Here is an 18,630-nt window from a genome sequence, read left to right as displayed (position 1 = left end):
CGTCGCTGACCTCTACAGGGACAACACCACCACCATCATAGGACAAGAAGGATCAACACGGCCGATCGACATTTCTGCAGGGATTCGACAGGGATGCCCACTGAGTGTATCGTATGCATCAGGGACAGCATGCGCAGTGCGGCCTCAAAATGTACAACTGATACGCAACAGCCGATACGCTGCTGTCCAAGCCATCTGTATAAATACGCGTTGCTCAAATAAAGCTGTGCTCTTTTCCCCCTGGCATTCAGTGTACCATGACGTCGATACATGGTGTCAGAAGTGGCTAACGCCGACGAGCAGACCGAAGAAATAAGCCACGAAATGGATTTCTTAAGGCCACCGGACGCACTTCACCTGAAAGGGGACATCGCAAAGAATTGGCAGCTGTTCAAGCAGAAGTTCCAGCTTTTCCTGACGGCGACAGAAACAGCAAAGCCTCGACCAGAGCCAGCGAAAACAGCGCTACTGCTGACTACCGCAGGTGAAGAAGCAATTGAGGTATTTAACACCTTTACTTTTTCGGAAGATGAAAGCAGCAGTGACTACGCGACGGTAATCAAAAAGTTTGACGAGTATTGCGCAGCCCAGAGCAATGAAGTATATGAGCGCTACTTATTCAGGAGGCGAGTGCAGGAACCTGGCGAGCCATTCGAGCACTTTTTGAGAGATTTGAAGACTCAAGCACGACTTTGTAACTTTGCTGGGTTACTCGATTCAGTGATCAGAGACCAAATTGTTTTTGGTATAACTGACGACAAGATACGCGAGAAGTTATTGAGAGATAACAAGCTCACCCTCCAGAAAGCAGAACAGATCTGCAAGGCTGCCGAAGCAGCCGCGGCGCACAAGGAAATATGGGAACAAGACCATCATCAGGTCGACCCAGTCCACAAAACGAGCTCTACCCATCGTAAAAGGCAGCAGGCCTATATCTGCCAAAGCTGCGCACGAACGCACGCACCGCGGAGCTGCCCTGCTTTTGGTCGTACTTGTTATAAGTGCCAGCGGAAAAACCACTTTGCGGTCTGCTGTAAAGCAAAGCAGCAAATAAGTGAGCTCACTGGTTCCGAGGAAGTGTTCGATGTACTCAACGTGGCTGTCAGAAACACTGTCCGTGAGCGCGATTGGCTTGCTCAAGCACAAGTTGGCAACTTGTCGGTGTGCATGAAAGTTGACACCGGTTCACAAGCCAATATTCTTCCCCTCAGTGTCCTAAACAAGATGCTGCCAAAACCACCGCTGAAGCCCAGTTGCGCGACATTGCGGTCCTTCGGCGGAAGCGAAATTCAACACTTTGGCACGATCACTACGGAAGTGAAGCTTAATGGTCACAACGCCGTTCTACAGTTTTTCATTGTGCGCAAAGGGCAAGCGATACTAGGCCTTCAAGCCTGCGAACGCCTTAGACTCCTTTCGCGGCAGGTGCACGCCGTGTCTCAAGATTCAACACAAACAGTGGTAGACGAATTCCGTCATCTGTTCAGCGGCACGGGTTGCGTTGAGCGTCGATACCATATGGTACTCCGCGATGACGCCGTGCCGGTAGTGCAGCCAGCGCGACGAGTTCCACTAGCCTTGCGGGAGCCACTACGGGAAGAGCTGCGACGCATGCAACAGGGTGGAATCATTTCCAAGGTGTCGGAGCCCACTGACTGGGTAAGCCCTCTTGTGATAGTACGAAAAAAGGATGGAAAACTTCGGGTATGCATGGACCCCAGGAAGATTAATGAATGTATTAAAAGAGAACATTACCAGATGCCAACGCGAGAAGACATAGAGGCGGAGCTGGCCGGGGCAACTGTTTTCTCGCGCCTCGATGCGAACGCCGGATTCCACCAGATACCCTTGGACGAGGAAACGTCAAAACTGTGCACATTTGCAACGCCTTTCGGGCGGTACCGTTTTCTTAGGTTACCTTTTGGGATTTCATCTGCTTCAGAGGTTTTCCAAAAGATTCTGAATGAAATCTTCGATGGACTACAAGGTGTTAGAGTATATGTTGACGACGTATTAGTCTGGGGCAAATCGATGAAAGAGCACAATGACCGGCTGAGGCTAGCGCTAGAAGCGGCAGAACGAGCTGGCTTGACTTTCAACCCGACCAAATGCACAGTTGGCGTGACAGAAATAGAATTCCTAGGTGACACAATCAGCAGTGAGGGAGTAAGACCTAGCCACTCATTGATACAATGCATGACACAAATGCCTGAGCCGAAGGACAAACAAGCAGTGCAAAGAATGCTCGGCGTAGCAAACTACTTCAGCAAATTTCTGCCATCGTTGGCGCGCAGGACAGCACTACTACGAGGTTTGCTGAAGCAGGACACTGTGTTTGAATGGACGGCGAACCACGCCAAAGAGTGGAACCAGCTTTGCGACAGCATGAGCAAACAACCACTCCTATCGCTTTTCGACCCTGCAAAAGAAACTAAAATTTCATGCGATGCATCGCAAAACGGCTTAGGTGCTGCATTATTACAGCTTCACGATAATGAGTGGAAGCCGGTCGCATACGCGTCTAAAGCTCTGACGGAAGCCCAGCAGCGATACTCGCAGATAGAAAAAGAAGCCATGGCGATTATGTACGGTTGTGAAAGGTTCAATCATTTCACATACGGTCGTCACATTATCGTGGAAACCGATCATCAACCTTTGATAGCGATATCTCAAAAAGCGATTGGTGACATGCCGCCAAGGCTGCAACGCTTCTTTCTGCGACTGCTTCGTTACGATATCAAGATTGTTTTTGTTCCAGGAAAGCACCTCTTCCTGGCCGATATGCTGTCCCGGGCTTCACTCAACTGTGACAAGACCGACATCGACAGCCAAGATGCAGAAGTACACGCCGTGAGTGTAGTTTCGTCTCGCGTGAGCCATAGAACTTTAACTCGACTGGTCGCCGAGACAAACAAAGATGAATATCTGTGCAGTGTACTCAAAAGTCTGAGAGAAGGTGCACCGGTTGAAGGTCAGCTGAAGCCATTTACTGGCGAGCTCTCGCAGGTTCAGGGCGTTTTGTTAAAGGGCTCCAAAGTGGTGATTCCCACTAGCATGAAGCACGAAATTCTGGAAAAAATTCATCAAGGCCACTTGGGTATAAGCAAATGCAAATCCAGAGCCCGGGAAGCGATATTCTGGCCAGGCATGAATAGTGCCATTGAAGCCTTTGTCCAGAAATGCGCAGTCTGCCGGAAATATGCATACAGCCAGCCGCGTGAGCCGCTGCAGATGCGCTCAGTGCCCACGCAAGCGTGGTACCGAGTTGGAATCGACATTTTTTACTATGGGGGTAGACCTTATCTTTGTGTTTACGATGCGCTCTCAAGCTTTCCGGAGGTGGAATTACTTCAGGATACATCGGCCAGGACTGTCATTCAAGCAACAAGCGCTATTTTCGCTAGATATGGCATACCAATGGAGGTATGCTCAGACAACGGACCCCCTTTTTCAAGCTACCAGTTCGCTGCATTTGCAAGAGAATATGATTTCCAGCACATTACTTCTAGCCCTAGATACCCACAGTCGAATGGCCTGGCAGAAAAGGGGGTACAGGTGGTGAAGCGAATATTAAAGAAAACTGCTGAAGCCAATCAAGATTTCTGGCTTGGTTTGCTCGCTTACAGGACAACCCCACTGGAAGGTGCTGCGGCACCCGCAGAGATTCTTCAGGCCAGAAAGCTGCGAACAACGCTACCAGACACTCAAGAAGGTCCCAGTTTGCATATTTCCAAGCATCGCCAGAGTAAGAGAGACCGGCAACTCCTACCACCCCTGAGACAAGGTGACGTTGTGCGCGTGAAGAAAGTTGTCTGGGACAAAAAAGCAAAGGTCGTGCAGCGCTGTGCTGAACCAAGGTCCTACAATGTTCTAACAGAAGACGGCAGACTTCTGCGTCGCAATCGAAAACATCTCATGTCTACGAAAGAAAACTTTCTGAGTGAACTTGACGACGACAGCGATGACACCATTGAGGACAGCACGCCGCAGCATCAGCCGCGACCAGTGACATCTGATGGTGATGCAGTGTCAAGCGCTCCGGGGTTAAGACGATCGCAGAGACAACGTGCACCCCCGCGACGCTTGGAATACGGCAGAGACTTTCAGCAAATGTCTTAAGTTATTCTTTTGTGCACTGAGCCCATGTCGTGCTTGCAACTTTGCTTTGTTGTTGTTGTTTTTAGTTTTCTTTCCAAAAGAAGGAAGATGTATCGTATGCGTCAGGGACAGCATGCGCAGTGCGGCCTCAAAATGTACAACTGATACGCAACAGCCGATACGCTGCTGTCCAAGCCATCTGTATAAATACGCGTTGCTCAAATAAAGCTGTGCTCTTTTCCCCCTGGCATTCAGTGTACCATGACGTCGATACACTGAGCGGGCTCTTGTTTAATTTTGTCATTGACCCTGTTTTGCGTGCTGTGCAGGGAGGCGAGAGGCAGCACAACATCCTGGCCTACGCCGATGACCTCACCCCCCTGGCCAATGACCCGGAGATGCTTCAAGCCCGCATTAATACTGTTGAATCCCTTTCTTCTAGGCTGGGACTACAGCTTAACCCAGCGAAGTGCCGCACTCTTCATCTGAGCGGCAAAACACCGGTTGGTACAAGACTGACTCCTTTTTTTATTGCAGGAGCTGAGATCCCAATTATCCAGGATTTTGAAAGCCAGACGTTCCTGGGCCGCCCTGTGGGGTTCAACGTCTTCCCGGACAGAGCTACTGTGGACCAGGCCATCAACACCGGCCGCCGCCTGCTTAGCTCAATGCTCGCCCCTTGGCAGAGATTGGACGCTGTGAAAACATTTGTATATCCAGCGCTCAATTTCTCCATGCGGTGCGGTGTGTTGGGCAAGTCAGAGTGGGCGCGCCTCGACGATGCACTGCGGCCACTAATCAAAAAATCCCTTTATCTTCCAGGAACCGCAGCCAATGAATACCTCTACGGCAGCACAGCATCGGGCTCGGTCGGCATCCCCCTCGCAGCGGAGCTGAGCGACATCTGCCGCATTGACAATGCATTTAAGCTCCTCTCCTCTCTTGATCTAGAGGTGCGAGATCTAGCGCTGCATGCCGTTACTGCCATCACGACGAAGAGACTACGCCGACCAGCCACGGATGAGGACATCGCTGCCTACCTGACAGGGGAGACGGAGGGAGACTTCCGAGCTAGGGCAACGCAGCTTCAGTCTGTATGGACGGAGGCTCGCAAGGCTTCCCGGTGCCTGGCGGTCACGTGGGAGATGCAGGAGGGGGGCCCCAGCATCACTCGCGCCGACGTGACCGTCACGCAGAAGCAGCGCACGAAAGTGGTGAGGACACTTCGGAGCATCGCTATGCGCGCACGAGATCACAATCTCCACGAAAAGCCTAACCAGGGGAAAGTGATGGAGTGCGTAGCAGCCGACCGTAGCAGTTCCCACTTCATGAGGACGGGGCGCTTCACTCGCTTCTGCGATTGGCGCTTCGTGCACCGTGCGAGGCTGAACCTGCTGCCCCTCAACGGAGCCAGGCCGTGGGATGTCGCTGCTGACCAGCGGTGTCGGAGATGCGGGCAAGACAAGGAATCCCTCCCGCATGTTCTCTGTCACTGCATGCGCCAGAGCGTCGCCTACACCAGCCGACACAACAGGATCGTCGACCGGCTGAAGACAGCCGCTGAGAAGCGATTCACCGTCACCCATGAGAACCGGCCCGTGGGTGACACGAACCTCCGCCCAGATCTTGTTCTGGCGCGCGGGGAAACGGCGATTGTCATTGATGTCACATGCCCCTTTGACAATCGCAAAACCGCCTTCGATGCTGCACGGGAGAGTAAGGTCGCCAAGTACGAACCCGTTCGCCAATACCTGCTCCGGAAATTCCAGCGGGTCAGCATTGAGGCAGTCGTTGTTGGGGCCCTGGGCTCCTGGGACCCCAACAATGACAAAGTGATGAGGCGCCTCTGTAGCAAACGCTACATGCGTCTCTTCAAGAAGCTGGCGGTGAGCGATACCATCGCAGCTTCTCGTGAAGTCTATGCTAAACACGTAGCTGCAAATTGAAGGGCTCGCACTTCGGTGGACTTCAGCAGCTCGAGTTAGAAAGACTTCCTACACGCACAACAATACACTCACCCCACAGCAGGAATAAAACTTTACAGATGAGATTTCCCCTAAAAAGGAATGAACAACAACAGTAGGTGTCTGCAATAAAACTGCTAGGAAATGTACAAAACATTTCTGAAAAACACTCTGTTCTTAACAGCTTAATATCTGTTACGGGTTCTAATTGTACCCATGATATTAAACTGATTTTTGTAGCGCGGCGGAGTGTTCGGGGCTTGCTCCAACTCCGCCACGGGTCGACCCGGTACTGCACTACTTCCGGGACCGGCCCAGCATCTCCCCCTTTTGGGGGGAGAAGGCACAATTGAAAAAAAACAGAAAAACTGCTTTGTTTTGTTCTAGAAATTTTTGGACTTTTTTTTTCCGACTTTTTTTTCCGACTTTTTTTCCGACTTTTTTTTCCGACTTTTTTTTCCGACTTTTTTTTCCGACTTTTTTTTCCGACTTTTTTTTCCGACTTTTACTGTTATGTGGTTGGTTTTACAGAGTGTAGTAATTATTTACGCAACTGTAAATAATTATTAATAATTGTTTATGTAGCCAATGTGGTTGGTTTTACAGAGTGTGGTAATAATTAGTAAGTATACTATGCAACTATAAATAATTAGTAATAAAAGTTTACCTAGCCATTGTGGTTGGTTTTACAGTGTGGTAATAATTAGTAATTATATTTACGCAACTGTAAATAATTAGTAATAATAGTTTACCTAGCAATTGTGGTTGGTTTTACAGAGTGTGGTTATAATTAGTAATTATATTCACGCAACTGTCAATAATTAGTAATAATTATTTACGCAACTGTAAATAATTATTAATAATTGTTTATGTAGCCAATGTGGTTGGTTTTACAGAGTGTGGTAATAATTAGTAAGTATACTATGCAACTATAAATAATTAGTAATAATTGTTTATCTAGCCAATGTGGTTGGTTTTACAGTGTGGTAATAATTAGTAATTATATTTTCGCAACTGTAAATAATTAGTAATAATAGTTTACCTAGCCATTGTGGTTGGTTTTACAGTGTGGAAGTAATTGGTAATTATATTTACGCAAATGGCTCCTCTTTCTCTCTTTCCACTTTCATTCCCACCTTCCTCCCTTCCCTTACGGCGCGGTTCGGGTGTCCACAGAGCAAGTGTGACAGTTACTGCGCCTTTCCCTTCCTGTGAACCAATTTATTTATGTATTAAAAGTTTACCTAGCCATTGTGGTTGGTTTTACAGTGTGGTAATAATTAGTAATTATATTTACGCAACTGTAAATAATTAGTAATAACAGTTTACCTAGCAATTTGGTTGGTTTTACAGAGTGTGGTTATAATTAGTAATTATATTCACGCAACTATCAATAATTAGTAATAATTGTTTACCTAGCCAATGTGGTTGGTTTTAAAGAGTGTAGTAATTATTTACGACTGTAAATAATTATTAATAATTGTTTATGTAGCCAATGTGGTTGGTTTTACAGAGTGTGGTAATAATTAGTAAGTACACTATGCAACTATAAATAATTAGTAATAATTGTTTATCTAGCCAATGTGGTTGGTTTTACAGTGTGGTAATAATTAGTAATTATATTTTCGCAACTGTAAATAATTAGTAATAATAGTTTACCTAGCCATTGTGGTTGGTTTTGCAGAGTGTGGAAGTAATTGGTAATTATATTTACACAAATGTAAATAATTAGTATTAAAAGTTTACCTAGCCATTGTGGTTGGTTTTACAGTGTGGTAATAATTAGTAATTATATTTACGCAACTGTAAATAATTAGTAATAATTGTTTACCTAGCCAATGTGGTTGGTTTTACAGAGTGTAGTAATTATTTACGCAACTGTAAATAATTATTAATAATTGTTTATGTAGCCAATGTGGTTGGTTTTACAGAGTGTGGTAATAATTAGTAAGTATACTATGCAACTATAAATAATTAGTAATAATTGTTTATCTAGCCAATGTGGTTGGTTTTACAGTGTGGTAATAATTAGTAATTATATTTTCGCAACTGTAAATAATTAGTAATAGTTTACCTAGCCATTGTGGTTGGTTTTGCAGAGTGTGGAAGTAATTGGTAATTATATTTACGCAAATGTAAATAATTAGTATTAAAAGTTTACCTAGCCATTGTGGTTGGTTTTACAGTGTGGTAATAATTAGTAATTATATTTACGCAACTGTAAATAATTAGTAATAATTGTTTACCTAGCCAATGTGGTTGGTTTTACAGAGTGTAGTAATTATTTACGCAACTGTAAATAATTATTAATAATTGTTTATGTAGCCAATGTGGTTGGTTTTACAGAGTGTGGTAATAATTAGTAAGTATACTATGCAACTATAAATAATTAGTAATAAAAGTTTACCTAGCCATTGTGGTTGGTTTTACAGTGTGGTAATAATTAGTAATTATATTTACGCAACTGTAAATAATTAGTAATAATAGTTTACCTAGCAATTGTGGTTGGTTTTACAGAGTGTGGTTATAATTAGTAATTATATTCACGCAACTGTCAATAATTAGTAATAATTATTTACGCAACTGTAAATAATTATTAATAATTGTTTATGTAGCCAATGTGGTTGGTTTTACAGAGTGTGGTAATAATTAGTAAGTATACTATGCAACTATAAATAATTAGTAATAATTGTTTATCTAGCCAATGTGGTTGGTTTTACAGTGTGGTAATAATTAGTAATTATATTTTCGCAACTGTAAATAATTAGTAATAATAGTTTACCTAGCCATTGTGGTTGGTTTTACAGTGTGGAAGTAATTGGTAATTATATTTACGCAAATGTAAATAATTAGTATTAAAAGTTTACCTAGCCATTGTGGTTGGTTTTACAGTGTGGTAATAATTAGTAATTATATTTACGCAACTGTAAATAATTAGTAATAACAGTTTACCTAGCAATTGTGGTTGGTTTTACAGAGTGTGGTTATAATTAGTAATTATATTCACGCAACTGTCAATAATTAGTAATAATTGTTTACCTAGCCAATGTGGTTGGTTTTAAAGAGTGTAGTAATTATTTACGACTGTAAATAATTATTAATAATTGTTTATGTAGCCAATGTGGTTGGTTTTACAGAGTGTGGTAATAATTAGTAAGTACACTATGCAACTATAAATAATTAGTAATAATTGTTTATCTAGCCAATGTGGTTGGTTTTACAGTGTGGTAATAATTAGTAATTATATTTTCGCAACTGTAAATAATTAGTAATAATAGTTTACCTAGCCATTGTGGTTGGTTTTGCAGAGTGTGGAAGTAATTGGTAATTATATTTACGCAAATGTAAATAATTAGTATTAAAAGTTTACCTAGCCATTGTGGTTGGTTTTACAGTGTGGTAATAATTAGTAATTATATTTACGCAACTGTAAATAATTAGTATTAATTGTTTATGTAGCCAATGTGGTTGGTTTTACAGAGTGTGGTAATAATTAGTAAGTACACTATGCAACTATAAATAATTAGTAATAATTGTTTATCTAGCCAATGTGGTTGGTTTTACAGTGTGGTAATAATTAGTAATTATATTTTCGCAACTGTAAATAATTAGTAATAATAGTTTACCTAGCCATTGTGGTTGGTTTTGCAGAGTGTGGAAGTAATTGGTAATTATATTTACGCAAATGTAAATAATTAGTATTAAAAGTTTTCCTAGCCATTGTGGTTGGTTTTACAGTGTGGTAATAATTAGTAATTATATTTACGCAACTGTAAATAATTAGTAATAATTGTTTACCTAGCCAATGTGGTTGGTTTTACAGAGTGTAGTAATTATTTACGCAACTGTAAATAATTATTAATAATTGTTTATGTAGCCAATGTGGTTGGTTTTACAGAGTGTGGTAATAATTAGTAAGTATACTATGCAACTATAAATAATTAGTAATAATTGTTTATCTAGCCAATGTGGTTGGTTTTACAGTGTGGTAATAATTAGTAATTATATTTTCGCAACTGTAAATAATTAGTAATAGTTTACCTAGCCATTGTGGTTGGTTTTGCAGAGTGTGGAAGTAATTGGTAATTATATTTACGCAAATGTAAATAATTAGTATTAAAAGTTTACCTAGCCATTGTGGTTGGTTTTACAGTGTGGTAATAATTAGTAATTATATTTACGTAACTGTAAATAATTAGTAATAATTGTTTACCTAGCCAATGTGGTTGGTTTTACAGAGTGTAGTAATTATTTACGCAACTGTAAATAATTATTAATAATTGTTTATGTAGCCAATGTGGTTGGTTTTACAGAGTGTGGTAATAATTAGTAAGTATACTATGCAACTATAAATAATTAGTAATAATTGTTTATCTAGCCAATGTGGTTGGTTTTACAGTGTGGTAATAATTAGTAATTATATTTTCGCAACTGTAAATAATTAGTAATAATTGTTTACCTAGCCAATATTGAGTAATTAGTGCAATAACCAGGACATAGCATATAAATAATTATTTACTTATTTATTTCCTTTTTAATTAGTAACTGCTCATTGATTGACATATGGACATATAAGCTATGCATTTGCACATACTGTGGTGTTGCTCTGTGATTGGTCGACACCTCCACGACGTCTTCCCTTCGCGACCAATAAGTGCTGTGGCAAAAATGTGACACTTTTGCTAACGACAACTATGAGGCAATAAAGGCTTTTGCCTTAATAGCAGTAGGTATCTGCAATAAAGCATTGCTTGCAAATGTACAAAACATTTCTGGAAAACACTGTTTTAACAGCTTGATATCAGTTGCCAGTTGTAATTTGTAACCCTGATATTATACTATTTTTTGTAATGCGGCAGAGCATTCTGGGCTTGCTGTACCTCTGCCACGGGTCTACCCGGTACTGCACTACTTCCGGGACTAGCTAAGCGACTCACGGTTTTTGGGGGAGGACAATCACAACTCAAAGATGAGGCCAACTAACTTTTTTCATTCGAGCTCACTGCTATCCATGTGCCTAACACAGCAATCCTCTCAATGCCTGTCTTATTGCATTGTTGGGCGCCTCGTGCATGCAGTGACACCTTGGGTTACTTTTTCCGCATGTCATTGCATGTGAGTCCATTATTTGAGGCAATAAAGAATGGTTTGATTAAGAATCCCCTTCAAGGGATGTGTCGAGATTTGGTAAACCATAGCTCAAGTGCTACAAACAAAAAACGGTGGACCGACGCTGTTTCTGCAACAACCGATAAGTGGCACCACTTGGGCATACATTTTTGATGGGATCGAACTGCAGTTCCTTGTCAATTTATCGCTTCTCGGCCTTTTGGCTAAGATCAAAGTGTACATGCCACCGTCACGACACTGCCCGATCGGCTGATCTCTTGTGCGGCCGGGTCTTTTGTATGCCACTGCAATTGGTCTCCCATTTGCATTGACATTCCGAAGACTTGGTAAACCTGGAGATCCCCCCCCCTATGGATGTTCCCGCTCTAGGGGAACCCATGACCATTTTCTTGTTCCAATGTCCCAAGCATTGTCGAAAGCCATCTCTGTTCTTAACAGCTTAATATCTGTTACGGGTTCTAATTGTACCCATGATATTAAACTGATTTTTGTAGCGCGGCGGAGTGTTCGGGGCTTGCTCCAACTCCGCCACGGGTCGACCCGGTACTGCACTACTTCCGGGACCGGCCCAGCATCTCCCCCTTTTGGGGGGAGAAGGCACAATTGAAAAAAAACAGAAAAACTGCTTTGTTTTGTTCTAGAAATTTTTGGACTTTTTTTTTCCGACTTTTTTTTCCGACTTTTTTTTCCGACTTTTTTTTCCGACTTTTTTTTCCGACTTTTTTTTCCGACTTTTTTTTCCGACTTTTTTTTCCGACTTTTACTGTTATGTGGTTGGTTTTACAGAGTGTAGTAATTATTTAGGCAACTGTAAATAATTATTAATAATTGTTTATGTAGCCAATGTGGTTGGTTTTACAGAGTGTGGTAATAATTAGTAAGTATACTATGCAACTATAAATAATTAGTAATAAAAGTTTACCTAGCCATTGTGGTTGGTTTTACAGTGTGGTAATAATTAGTAATTATATTTACGCAACTGTAAATAATTAGTAATAATAGTTTACCTAGCAATTGTGGTTGGTTTTACAGAGTGTGGTTATAATTAGTAATTATATTCACGCAACTGTCAATAATTAGTAATAATTATTTACGCAACTGTAAATAATTATTAATAATTGTTTATGTAGCCAATGTGGTTGGTTTTACAGAGTGTGGTAATAATTAGTAAGTATACTATGCAACTATAAATAATTAGTAATAATTGTTTATCTAGCCAATGTGGTTGGTTTTACAGTGTGGTAATAATTAGTAATTATATTTTCGCAACTGTAAATAATTAGTAATAATAGTTTACCTAGCCATTGTGGTTGGTTTTACAGTGTGGAAGTAATTGGTAATTATATTTACGCAAATGTAAATAATTAGTATTAAAAGTTTACCTAGCCATTGTGGTTGGTTTTACAGTGTGGTAATAATTAGTAATTATATTTACGCAACTGTAAATAATTAGTAATAACAGTTTACCTAGCAATTGTGGTTGGTTTTACAGAGTGTGGTTATAATTAGTAATTATATTCACGCAACTGTCAATAATTAGTAATAATTGTTTACCTAGCCAATATGGTTGGTTTTAAAGAGTGTAGTAATTATTTACGACTGTAAATAATTATTAATAATTGTTTATGTAGCCAATGTGGTTGGTTTTACAGAGTGTGGTAATAATTAGTAAGTACACTATGCAACTATAAATAATTAGTAATAATTGTTTATCTAGCCAATGTGGTTGGTTTTACAGTGTGGTAATAATTAGTAATTATATTTTCGCAACTGTAAATAATTAGTAATAATAGTTTACCTAGCCATTGTGGTTGGTTTTGCAGAGTGTGGAAGTAATTGGTAATTATATTTACGCAAATGTAAATAATTAGTATTAAAAGTTTTCCTAGCCATTGTGGTTGGTTTTACAGTGTGGTAATAATTAGTAATTATATTTACGCAACTGTAAATAATTAGTAATAATTGTTTACCTAGCCAATGTGGTTGGTTTTACAGAGTGTAGTAATTATTTACGCAACTGTAAATAATTATTAATAATTGTTTATGTAGCCAATGTGGTTGGTTTTACAGAGTGTGGTAATAATTAGTAAGTATACTATGCAACTATAAATAATTAGTAATAATTGTTTATCTAGCCAATGTGGTTGGTTTTACAGTGTGGTAATAATTAGTAATTATATTTTCGCAACTGTAAATAATTAGTAATAGTTTACCTAGCCATTGTGGTTGGTTTTGCAGAGTGTGGAAGTAATTGGTAATTATATTTACGCAAATGTAAATAATTAGTATTAAAAGTTTACCTAGCCATTGTGGTTGGTTTTACAGTGTGGTAATAATTAGTAATTATATTTACGTAACTGTAAATAATTAGTAATAATTGTTTACCTAGCCAATGTGGTTGGTTTTACAGAGTGTAGTAATTATTTACGCAACTGTAAATAATTATTAATAATTGTTTATGTAGCCAATGTGGTTGGTTTTACAGAGTGTGGTAATAATTAGTAAGTATACTATGCAACTATAAATAATTAGTAATAAAAGTTTACCTAGCCATTGTGGTTGGTTTTACAGTGTGGTAATAATTAGTAATTATATTTACGCAACTGTAAATAATTAGTAATAATAGTTTACCTAGCAATTGTGGTTGGTTTTACAGAGTGTGGTTATAATTAGTAATTATATTCACGCAACTGTCAATAATTAGTAATAATTATTTACGCAACTGTAAATAATTATTAATAATTGTTTATGTAGCCAATGTGGTTGGTTTTACAGAGTGTGGTAATAATTAGTAAGTATACTATGCAACTATAAATAATTAGTAATAATTGTTTATCTAGCCAATGTGGTTGGTTTTACAGTGTGGTAATAATTAGTAATTATATTTTCGCAACTGTAAATAATTAGTAATAATAGTTTACCTAGCCATTGTGGTTGGTTTTACAGTGTGGAAGTAATTGGTAATTATATTTACGCAAATGTAAATAATTAGTATTAAAAGTTTACCTAGCCATTGTGGTTGGTTTTACAGTGTGGTAATAATTAGTAATTATATTTACGCAACTGTAAATAATTAGTAATAACAGTTTACCTAGCAATTGTGGTTGGTTTTACAGAGTGTGGTTATAATTAGTAATTATATTCACGCAACTGTCAATAATTAGTAATAATTGTTTACCTAGCCAATGTGGTTGGTTTTAAAGAGTGTAGTAATTATTTACGACTGTAAATAATTATTAATAATTGTTTATGTAGCCAATGTGGTTGGTTTTACAGAGTGTGGTAATAATTAGTAAGTACACTATGCAACTATAAATAATTAGTAATAATTGTTTATCTAGCCAATGTGGTTGGTTTTACAGTGTGGTAATAATTAGTAATTATATTTTCGCAACTGTAAATAATTAGTAATAATAGTTTACCTAGCCATTGTGGTTGGTTTTGCAGAGTGTGGAAGTAATTGGTAATTATATTTACGCAAATGTAAATAATTAGTATTAAAAGTTTACCTAGCCATTGTGGTTGGTTTTACAGTGTGGTAATAATTAGTAATTATATTTACGCAACTGTAAATAATTAGTAATAATTGTTTACCTAGCCAATGTGGTTGGTTTTACAGAGTGTAGTAATTATTTACGCAACTGTAAATAATTATTAATAATTGTTTATGTAGCCAATGTGGTTGGTTTTACAGAGTGTGGTAATAATTAGTAAGTATACTATGCAACTATAAATAATTAGTAATAATTGTTTATCTAGCCAATGTGGTTGGTTTTACAGTGTGGTAATAATTAGTAATTATATTTTCGCAACTGTAAATAATTAGTAATAGTTTACCTAGCCATTGTGGTTGGTTTTGCAGAGTGTGGAAGTAATTGGTAATTATATTTACGCAAATGTAAATAATTAGTATTAAAAGTTTACCTAGCCATTGTGGTTGGTTTTACAGTGTGGTAATACTTAGTAATTATATTTACGCAACTGTAAATAATTAGTAATAATTGTTTACCTAGCCAATGTGGTTGGTTTTACAGAGTGTAGTAATTATTTACGCAACTGTAAATAATTATTAATAATTGTTTATGTAGCCAATGTGGTTGGTTTTACAGAGTGTGGTAATAATTAGTAAGTATACTATGCAACTATAAATAATTAGTAATAAAAGTTTACCTAGCCATTGTGGTTGGTTTTACAGTGTGGTAATAATTAGTAATTATATTTACGCAACTGTAAATAATTAGTAATAATAGTTTACCTAGCAATTGTGGTTGGTTTTACAGAGTGTGGTTATAATTAGTAATTATATTCACGCAACTGTCAATAATTAGTAATAATTATTTACGCAACTGTAAATAATTATTAATAATTGTTTATGTAGCCAATGTGGTTGGTTTTACAGAGTGTGGTAATAATTAGTAAGTATACTATGCAACTATAAATAATTAGTAATAATTGTTTATCTAGCCAATGTGGTTGGTTTTACAGTGTCGTAATAATTAGTAATTATATTTTCGCAACTGTAAATAATTAGTAATAATAGTTTACCTAGCCATTGTGGTTGGTTTTACAGTGTGGAAGTAATTGGTAATTATATTTACGCAAATGTAAATAATTAGTATTAAAAGTTTACCTAGCCATTGTGGTTGGTTTTACAGTGTGGTAATAATTAGTAATTATATTTACGCAACTGTAAATAATTAGTAATAACAGTTTACCTAGCAATTGTGGTTGGTTTTACAGAGTGTGGTTATAATTAGTAATTATATTCACGCAACTGTCAATAATTAGTAATAATTGTTTACCTAGGCAATGTGGTTGGTTTTAAAGAGTGTAGTAATTATTTACGACTGTAAATAATTATTAATAATTGTTTATGTAGCCAATGTGGTTGGTTTTACAGAGTGTGGTAATAATAAGTAAGTACACTATGCAACTATAAATAATTAGTAATAATTGTTTATCAAGCCAATGTGGTTGGTTTTACAGTGTGGTAATAATTAGTAATTATATTTTCGCAACTGTAAATAATTAGTAATAATAGTTTACCTAGCAATTGTGGTTGGTTTTACAGAGTGTGGTTATAATTAGTAATTATATTCACGCAACTGTCAATAATTAGTAATAATTGTTTACCTAGCCAATGTGGTTGGTTTTAAAGAGTGTAGTAATTATTTACGACTGTAAATAATTATTAATAATTGTTTATGTAGCCAATGTGGTTGGTTTTACAGAGTGTGGTAATAATTAGTAAGTACACTATGCAACTATAAATAATTAGTAATAATTGTTTATCTAGCCAATGTGGTTGGTTTTACAGTGTGGTAATAATTAGTAATTATATTTTCGCAACTGTAAATAATTAGTAATAATAGTTTACCTAGCCATTGTGGTTGGTTTTGCAGAGTGTGGAAGTAATTGGTAATTATATTTACGCAAATGTAAATAATTAGTATTAAAAGTTTACCTAGCCATTGTGGTTGGTTTTACAGTGTGGTAATAATTAGTAATTATATTTACGCAACTGTAAATAATTAGTAATAATTGTTTACCTAGCCAATGTGGTTGGTTTTACAAAGTGTAGTAATTATTTACGCAACTGTAAATAATTATTAATAATTGTTTATGTAGCCAATGTGGTTGGTTTTACAGAGTGTGGTAATAATTAGTAAGTATACTATGCAACTATAAATAATTAGTAATAATTGTTTATCTAGCCAATGTGGTTGGTTTTACAGTGTGGTAATAATTAGTAATTATATTTTCGCAACTGTAAATAATTAGTAATAGTTTACCTAGCCATTGTGGTTGGTTTTGCAGAGTGTGGAAGTAATTGGTAATTATATTTACGCAAATGTAAATAATTAGTATTAAAAGTTTACCTAGCCATTGTGGTTGGTTTTACAGTGTGGTAATAATTAGTAATTATATTTACGCAACTGTAAATAATTAGTAATAACAGTTTACCTAGCAATTGTGGTTGGTTTTACAGAGTGTGGTTATAATTAGTAATTATATTCACGCAACTGTCAATAATTAGTAATAATTGTTTACCTAGCCAATGTGGTTGGTTTTAAAGAGTGTAGTAATTATTTACGACTGTAAATAATTATTAATAATTGTTTATGTAGCCAATGTGGTTGGTTTTACAGAGTGTGGTAATAATTAGTAAGTACACTATGCAACTATAAATAATTAGTAATAATTGTTTATCTAGCCAATGTGGTTGGTTTTACAGTGTGGTAATAATTAGTAATTATATTTTCGCAACTGTAAATAATTAGTAATAATAGTTTACCTAGCCATTGTGGTTGGTTTTGCAGAGTGTGGAAGTAATTGGTAATTATATTTACGCAAATGTAAATAATTAGTATTAAAAGTTTACCTAGCCATTGTGGTTGGTTTTACAGTGTGGTAATAATTAGTAATTATATTTACGCAACTGTAAATAATTAGTAATAATTGTTTACCTAGCCAATGTGGTTGGTTTTACAGAGTGTAGTAATTATTTACGCAACTGTAAATAATTATTAATAATTGTTTATGTAGCCAATGTGGTTGGTTTTACAGAGTGTGGTAATAATTAGTAAGTATACTATGCAACTATAAATAATTAGTAATAATTGTTTATCTAGCCAATGTGGTTGGGTTTACAGTGTGGTAATAATTAGTAATTATATTTTCGCAACTGTAAATAATTAGTAATAGTTTACCTAGCCATTGTGGTTGGTTTTGCAGAGTGTGGAAGTAATTGGTAATTATATTTACGCAAATGTAAATAATTAGTATTAAAAGTTTACCTAGCCATTGTGGTTGGTTTTACAGTGTGGTAATAATTAGTAATTATATTTACGCAACTGTAAATAATTAGTAATAATTGTTTACCTAGCCAATGTGGTTGGTTTTACAGAGTGTAGTAATTATTTACGCAACTGTAAATAATTATTAATAATTGTTTATCTAGCCAATGTGGTTGGTTTTACAGAGTGTGGTAATAATTAGTAAGTATACTATGCAACTATAAATAATTAGTAATAATTGTTTATCTAGCCAATGTGGTTGGTTTTACAGTGTGGTAATAATTAGTAATTATATTTTCGCAACTGTAAATAATTAGTAATAGTTTACCTAGCCATTGTGGTTGGTTTTGCAGAGTGTGGAAGTAATTGGTAATTATATTTACGCAAATGTAAATAATTAGTATTAAAAGTTTACCTAGCCATTGTGGTTGGTTTTACAGTGTGGTAATAATTAGTAATTATATTTACGTAACTGTAAATAATTAGTAATAATTGTTTACCTAGCCAATGTGGTTGGTTTTACAGAGTGTAGTAATTATTTACGCAACTGTAAATAATTATTAATAATTGTTTATGTAGCCAATGTGGTTGGTTTTACAGAGTGTGGTAATAATTAGTAAGTATACTATGCAACTATAAAT

At 37.1% G+C, this 18,630-nt stretch overlaps 1 protein-coding gene, 1 non-coding gene and 2 pseudogenes across 2 annotated transcripts; all 4 read left to right on the top strand.

The window, feature by feature from the left end:
- The first annotated feature begins 127 nt into the window (after positions 1 to 127).
- Positions 128 to 4,341, top strand: LOC146171360 (uncharacterized). The gene is made up of 3 exons (XM_084586530.1): positions 128 to 501; positions 2,759 to 2,850; positions 3,627 to 4,341. The coding sequence occupies exons 1-3, from the start codon at positions 271 to 273 to the stop codon at positions 4,117 to 4,119; spliced, it is 816 nt and encodes a 271-aa protein (XP_084442656.1). The 5' UTR covers positions 128 to 270; the 3' UTR covers positions 4,120 to 4,341.
- Positions 4,342 to 6,212: 1,871 nt separating this feature from the next.
- LOC146171359 (U2 spliceosomal RNA) lies at positions 6,213 to 6,385 on the top strand (annotated as a pseudogene).
- Positions 6,386 to 10,825: 4,440 nt separating this feature from the next.
- LOC146171358 (U2 spliceosomal RNA) lies at positions 10,826 to 10,996 on the top strand (annotated as a pseudogene).
- A 580-nt stretch (positions 10,997 to 11,576) lies between these two features.
- On the top strand, positions 11,577 to 11,769 carry LOC146171357 (U2 spliceosomal RNA). Its single transcript, XR_014702922.1, has one exon. It is a non-coding gene; the product is annotated as a U2 spliceosomal RNA (small nuclear RNA).
- The last annotated feature ends 6,861 nt before the right edge of the window (positions 11,770 to 18,630 follow it).

This window comes from Amblyomma maculatum, unplaced genomic scaffold (genome assembly GCF_055883805.1).
Source record: "Amblyomma maculatum isolate TAMU_Amacu unplaced genomic scaffold, ASM5588380v1 scaffold_23, whole genome shotgun sequence".
NCBI classification, from domain to species: Eukaryota; Metazoa; Arthropoda; class Arachnida; order Ixodida; family Ixodidae; genus Amblyomma; species Amblyomma maculatum.
Note: the sequence above shows the minus strand (reverse complement) of the source record. Positions and strands in the feature narration are given on the sequence as shown.

What these genes read in the sequence shown, in the direction of transcription:
- LOC146171360 (XM_084586530.1), top strand. Translation starts at nt 271, where the DNA reads ATGGTGTCAGAAGTGGCTAACGCCGACGAGCAGACCGAAGAAATAAGC. An exon ending in CAGGTGAAGAAGCAATTGAG is followed by an intron (nt 502 to 2,758) that starts GTATTTAACACC and finishes TTTTTGTTCCAG; the next exon opens with GAAAGCACCTCTTCCTGGCC. An exon ending in AAGATGCAGAAGTACACGCC is followed by an intron (nt 2,851 to 3,626) that starts GTGAGTGTAGTT and finishes GCTCGCTTACAG; the next exon opens with GACAACCCCACTGGAAGGTG.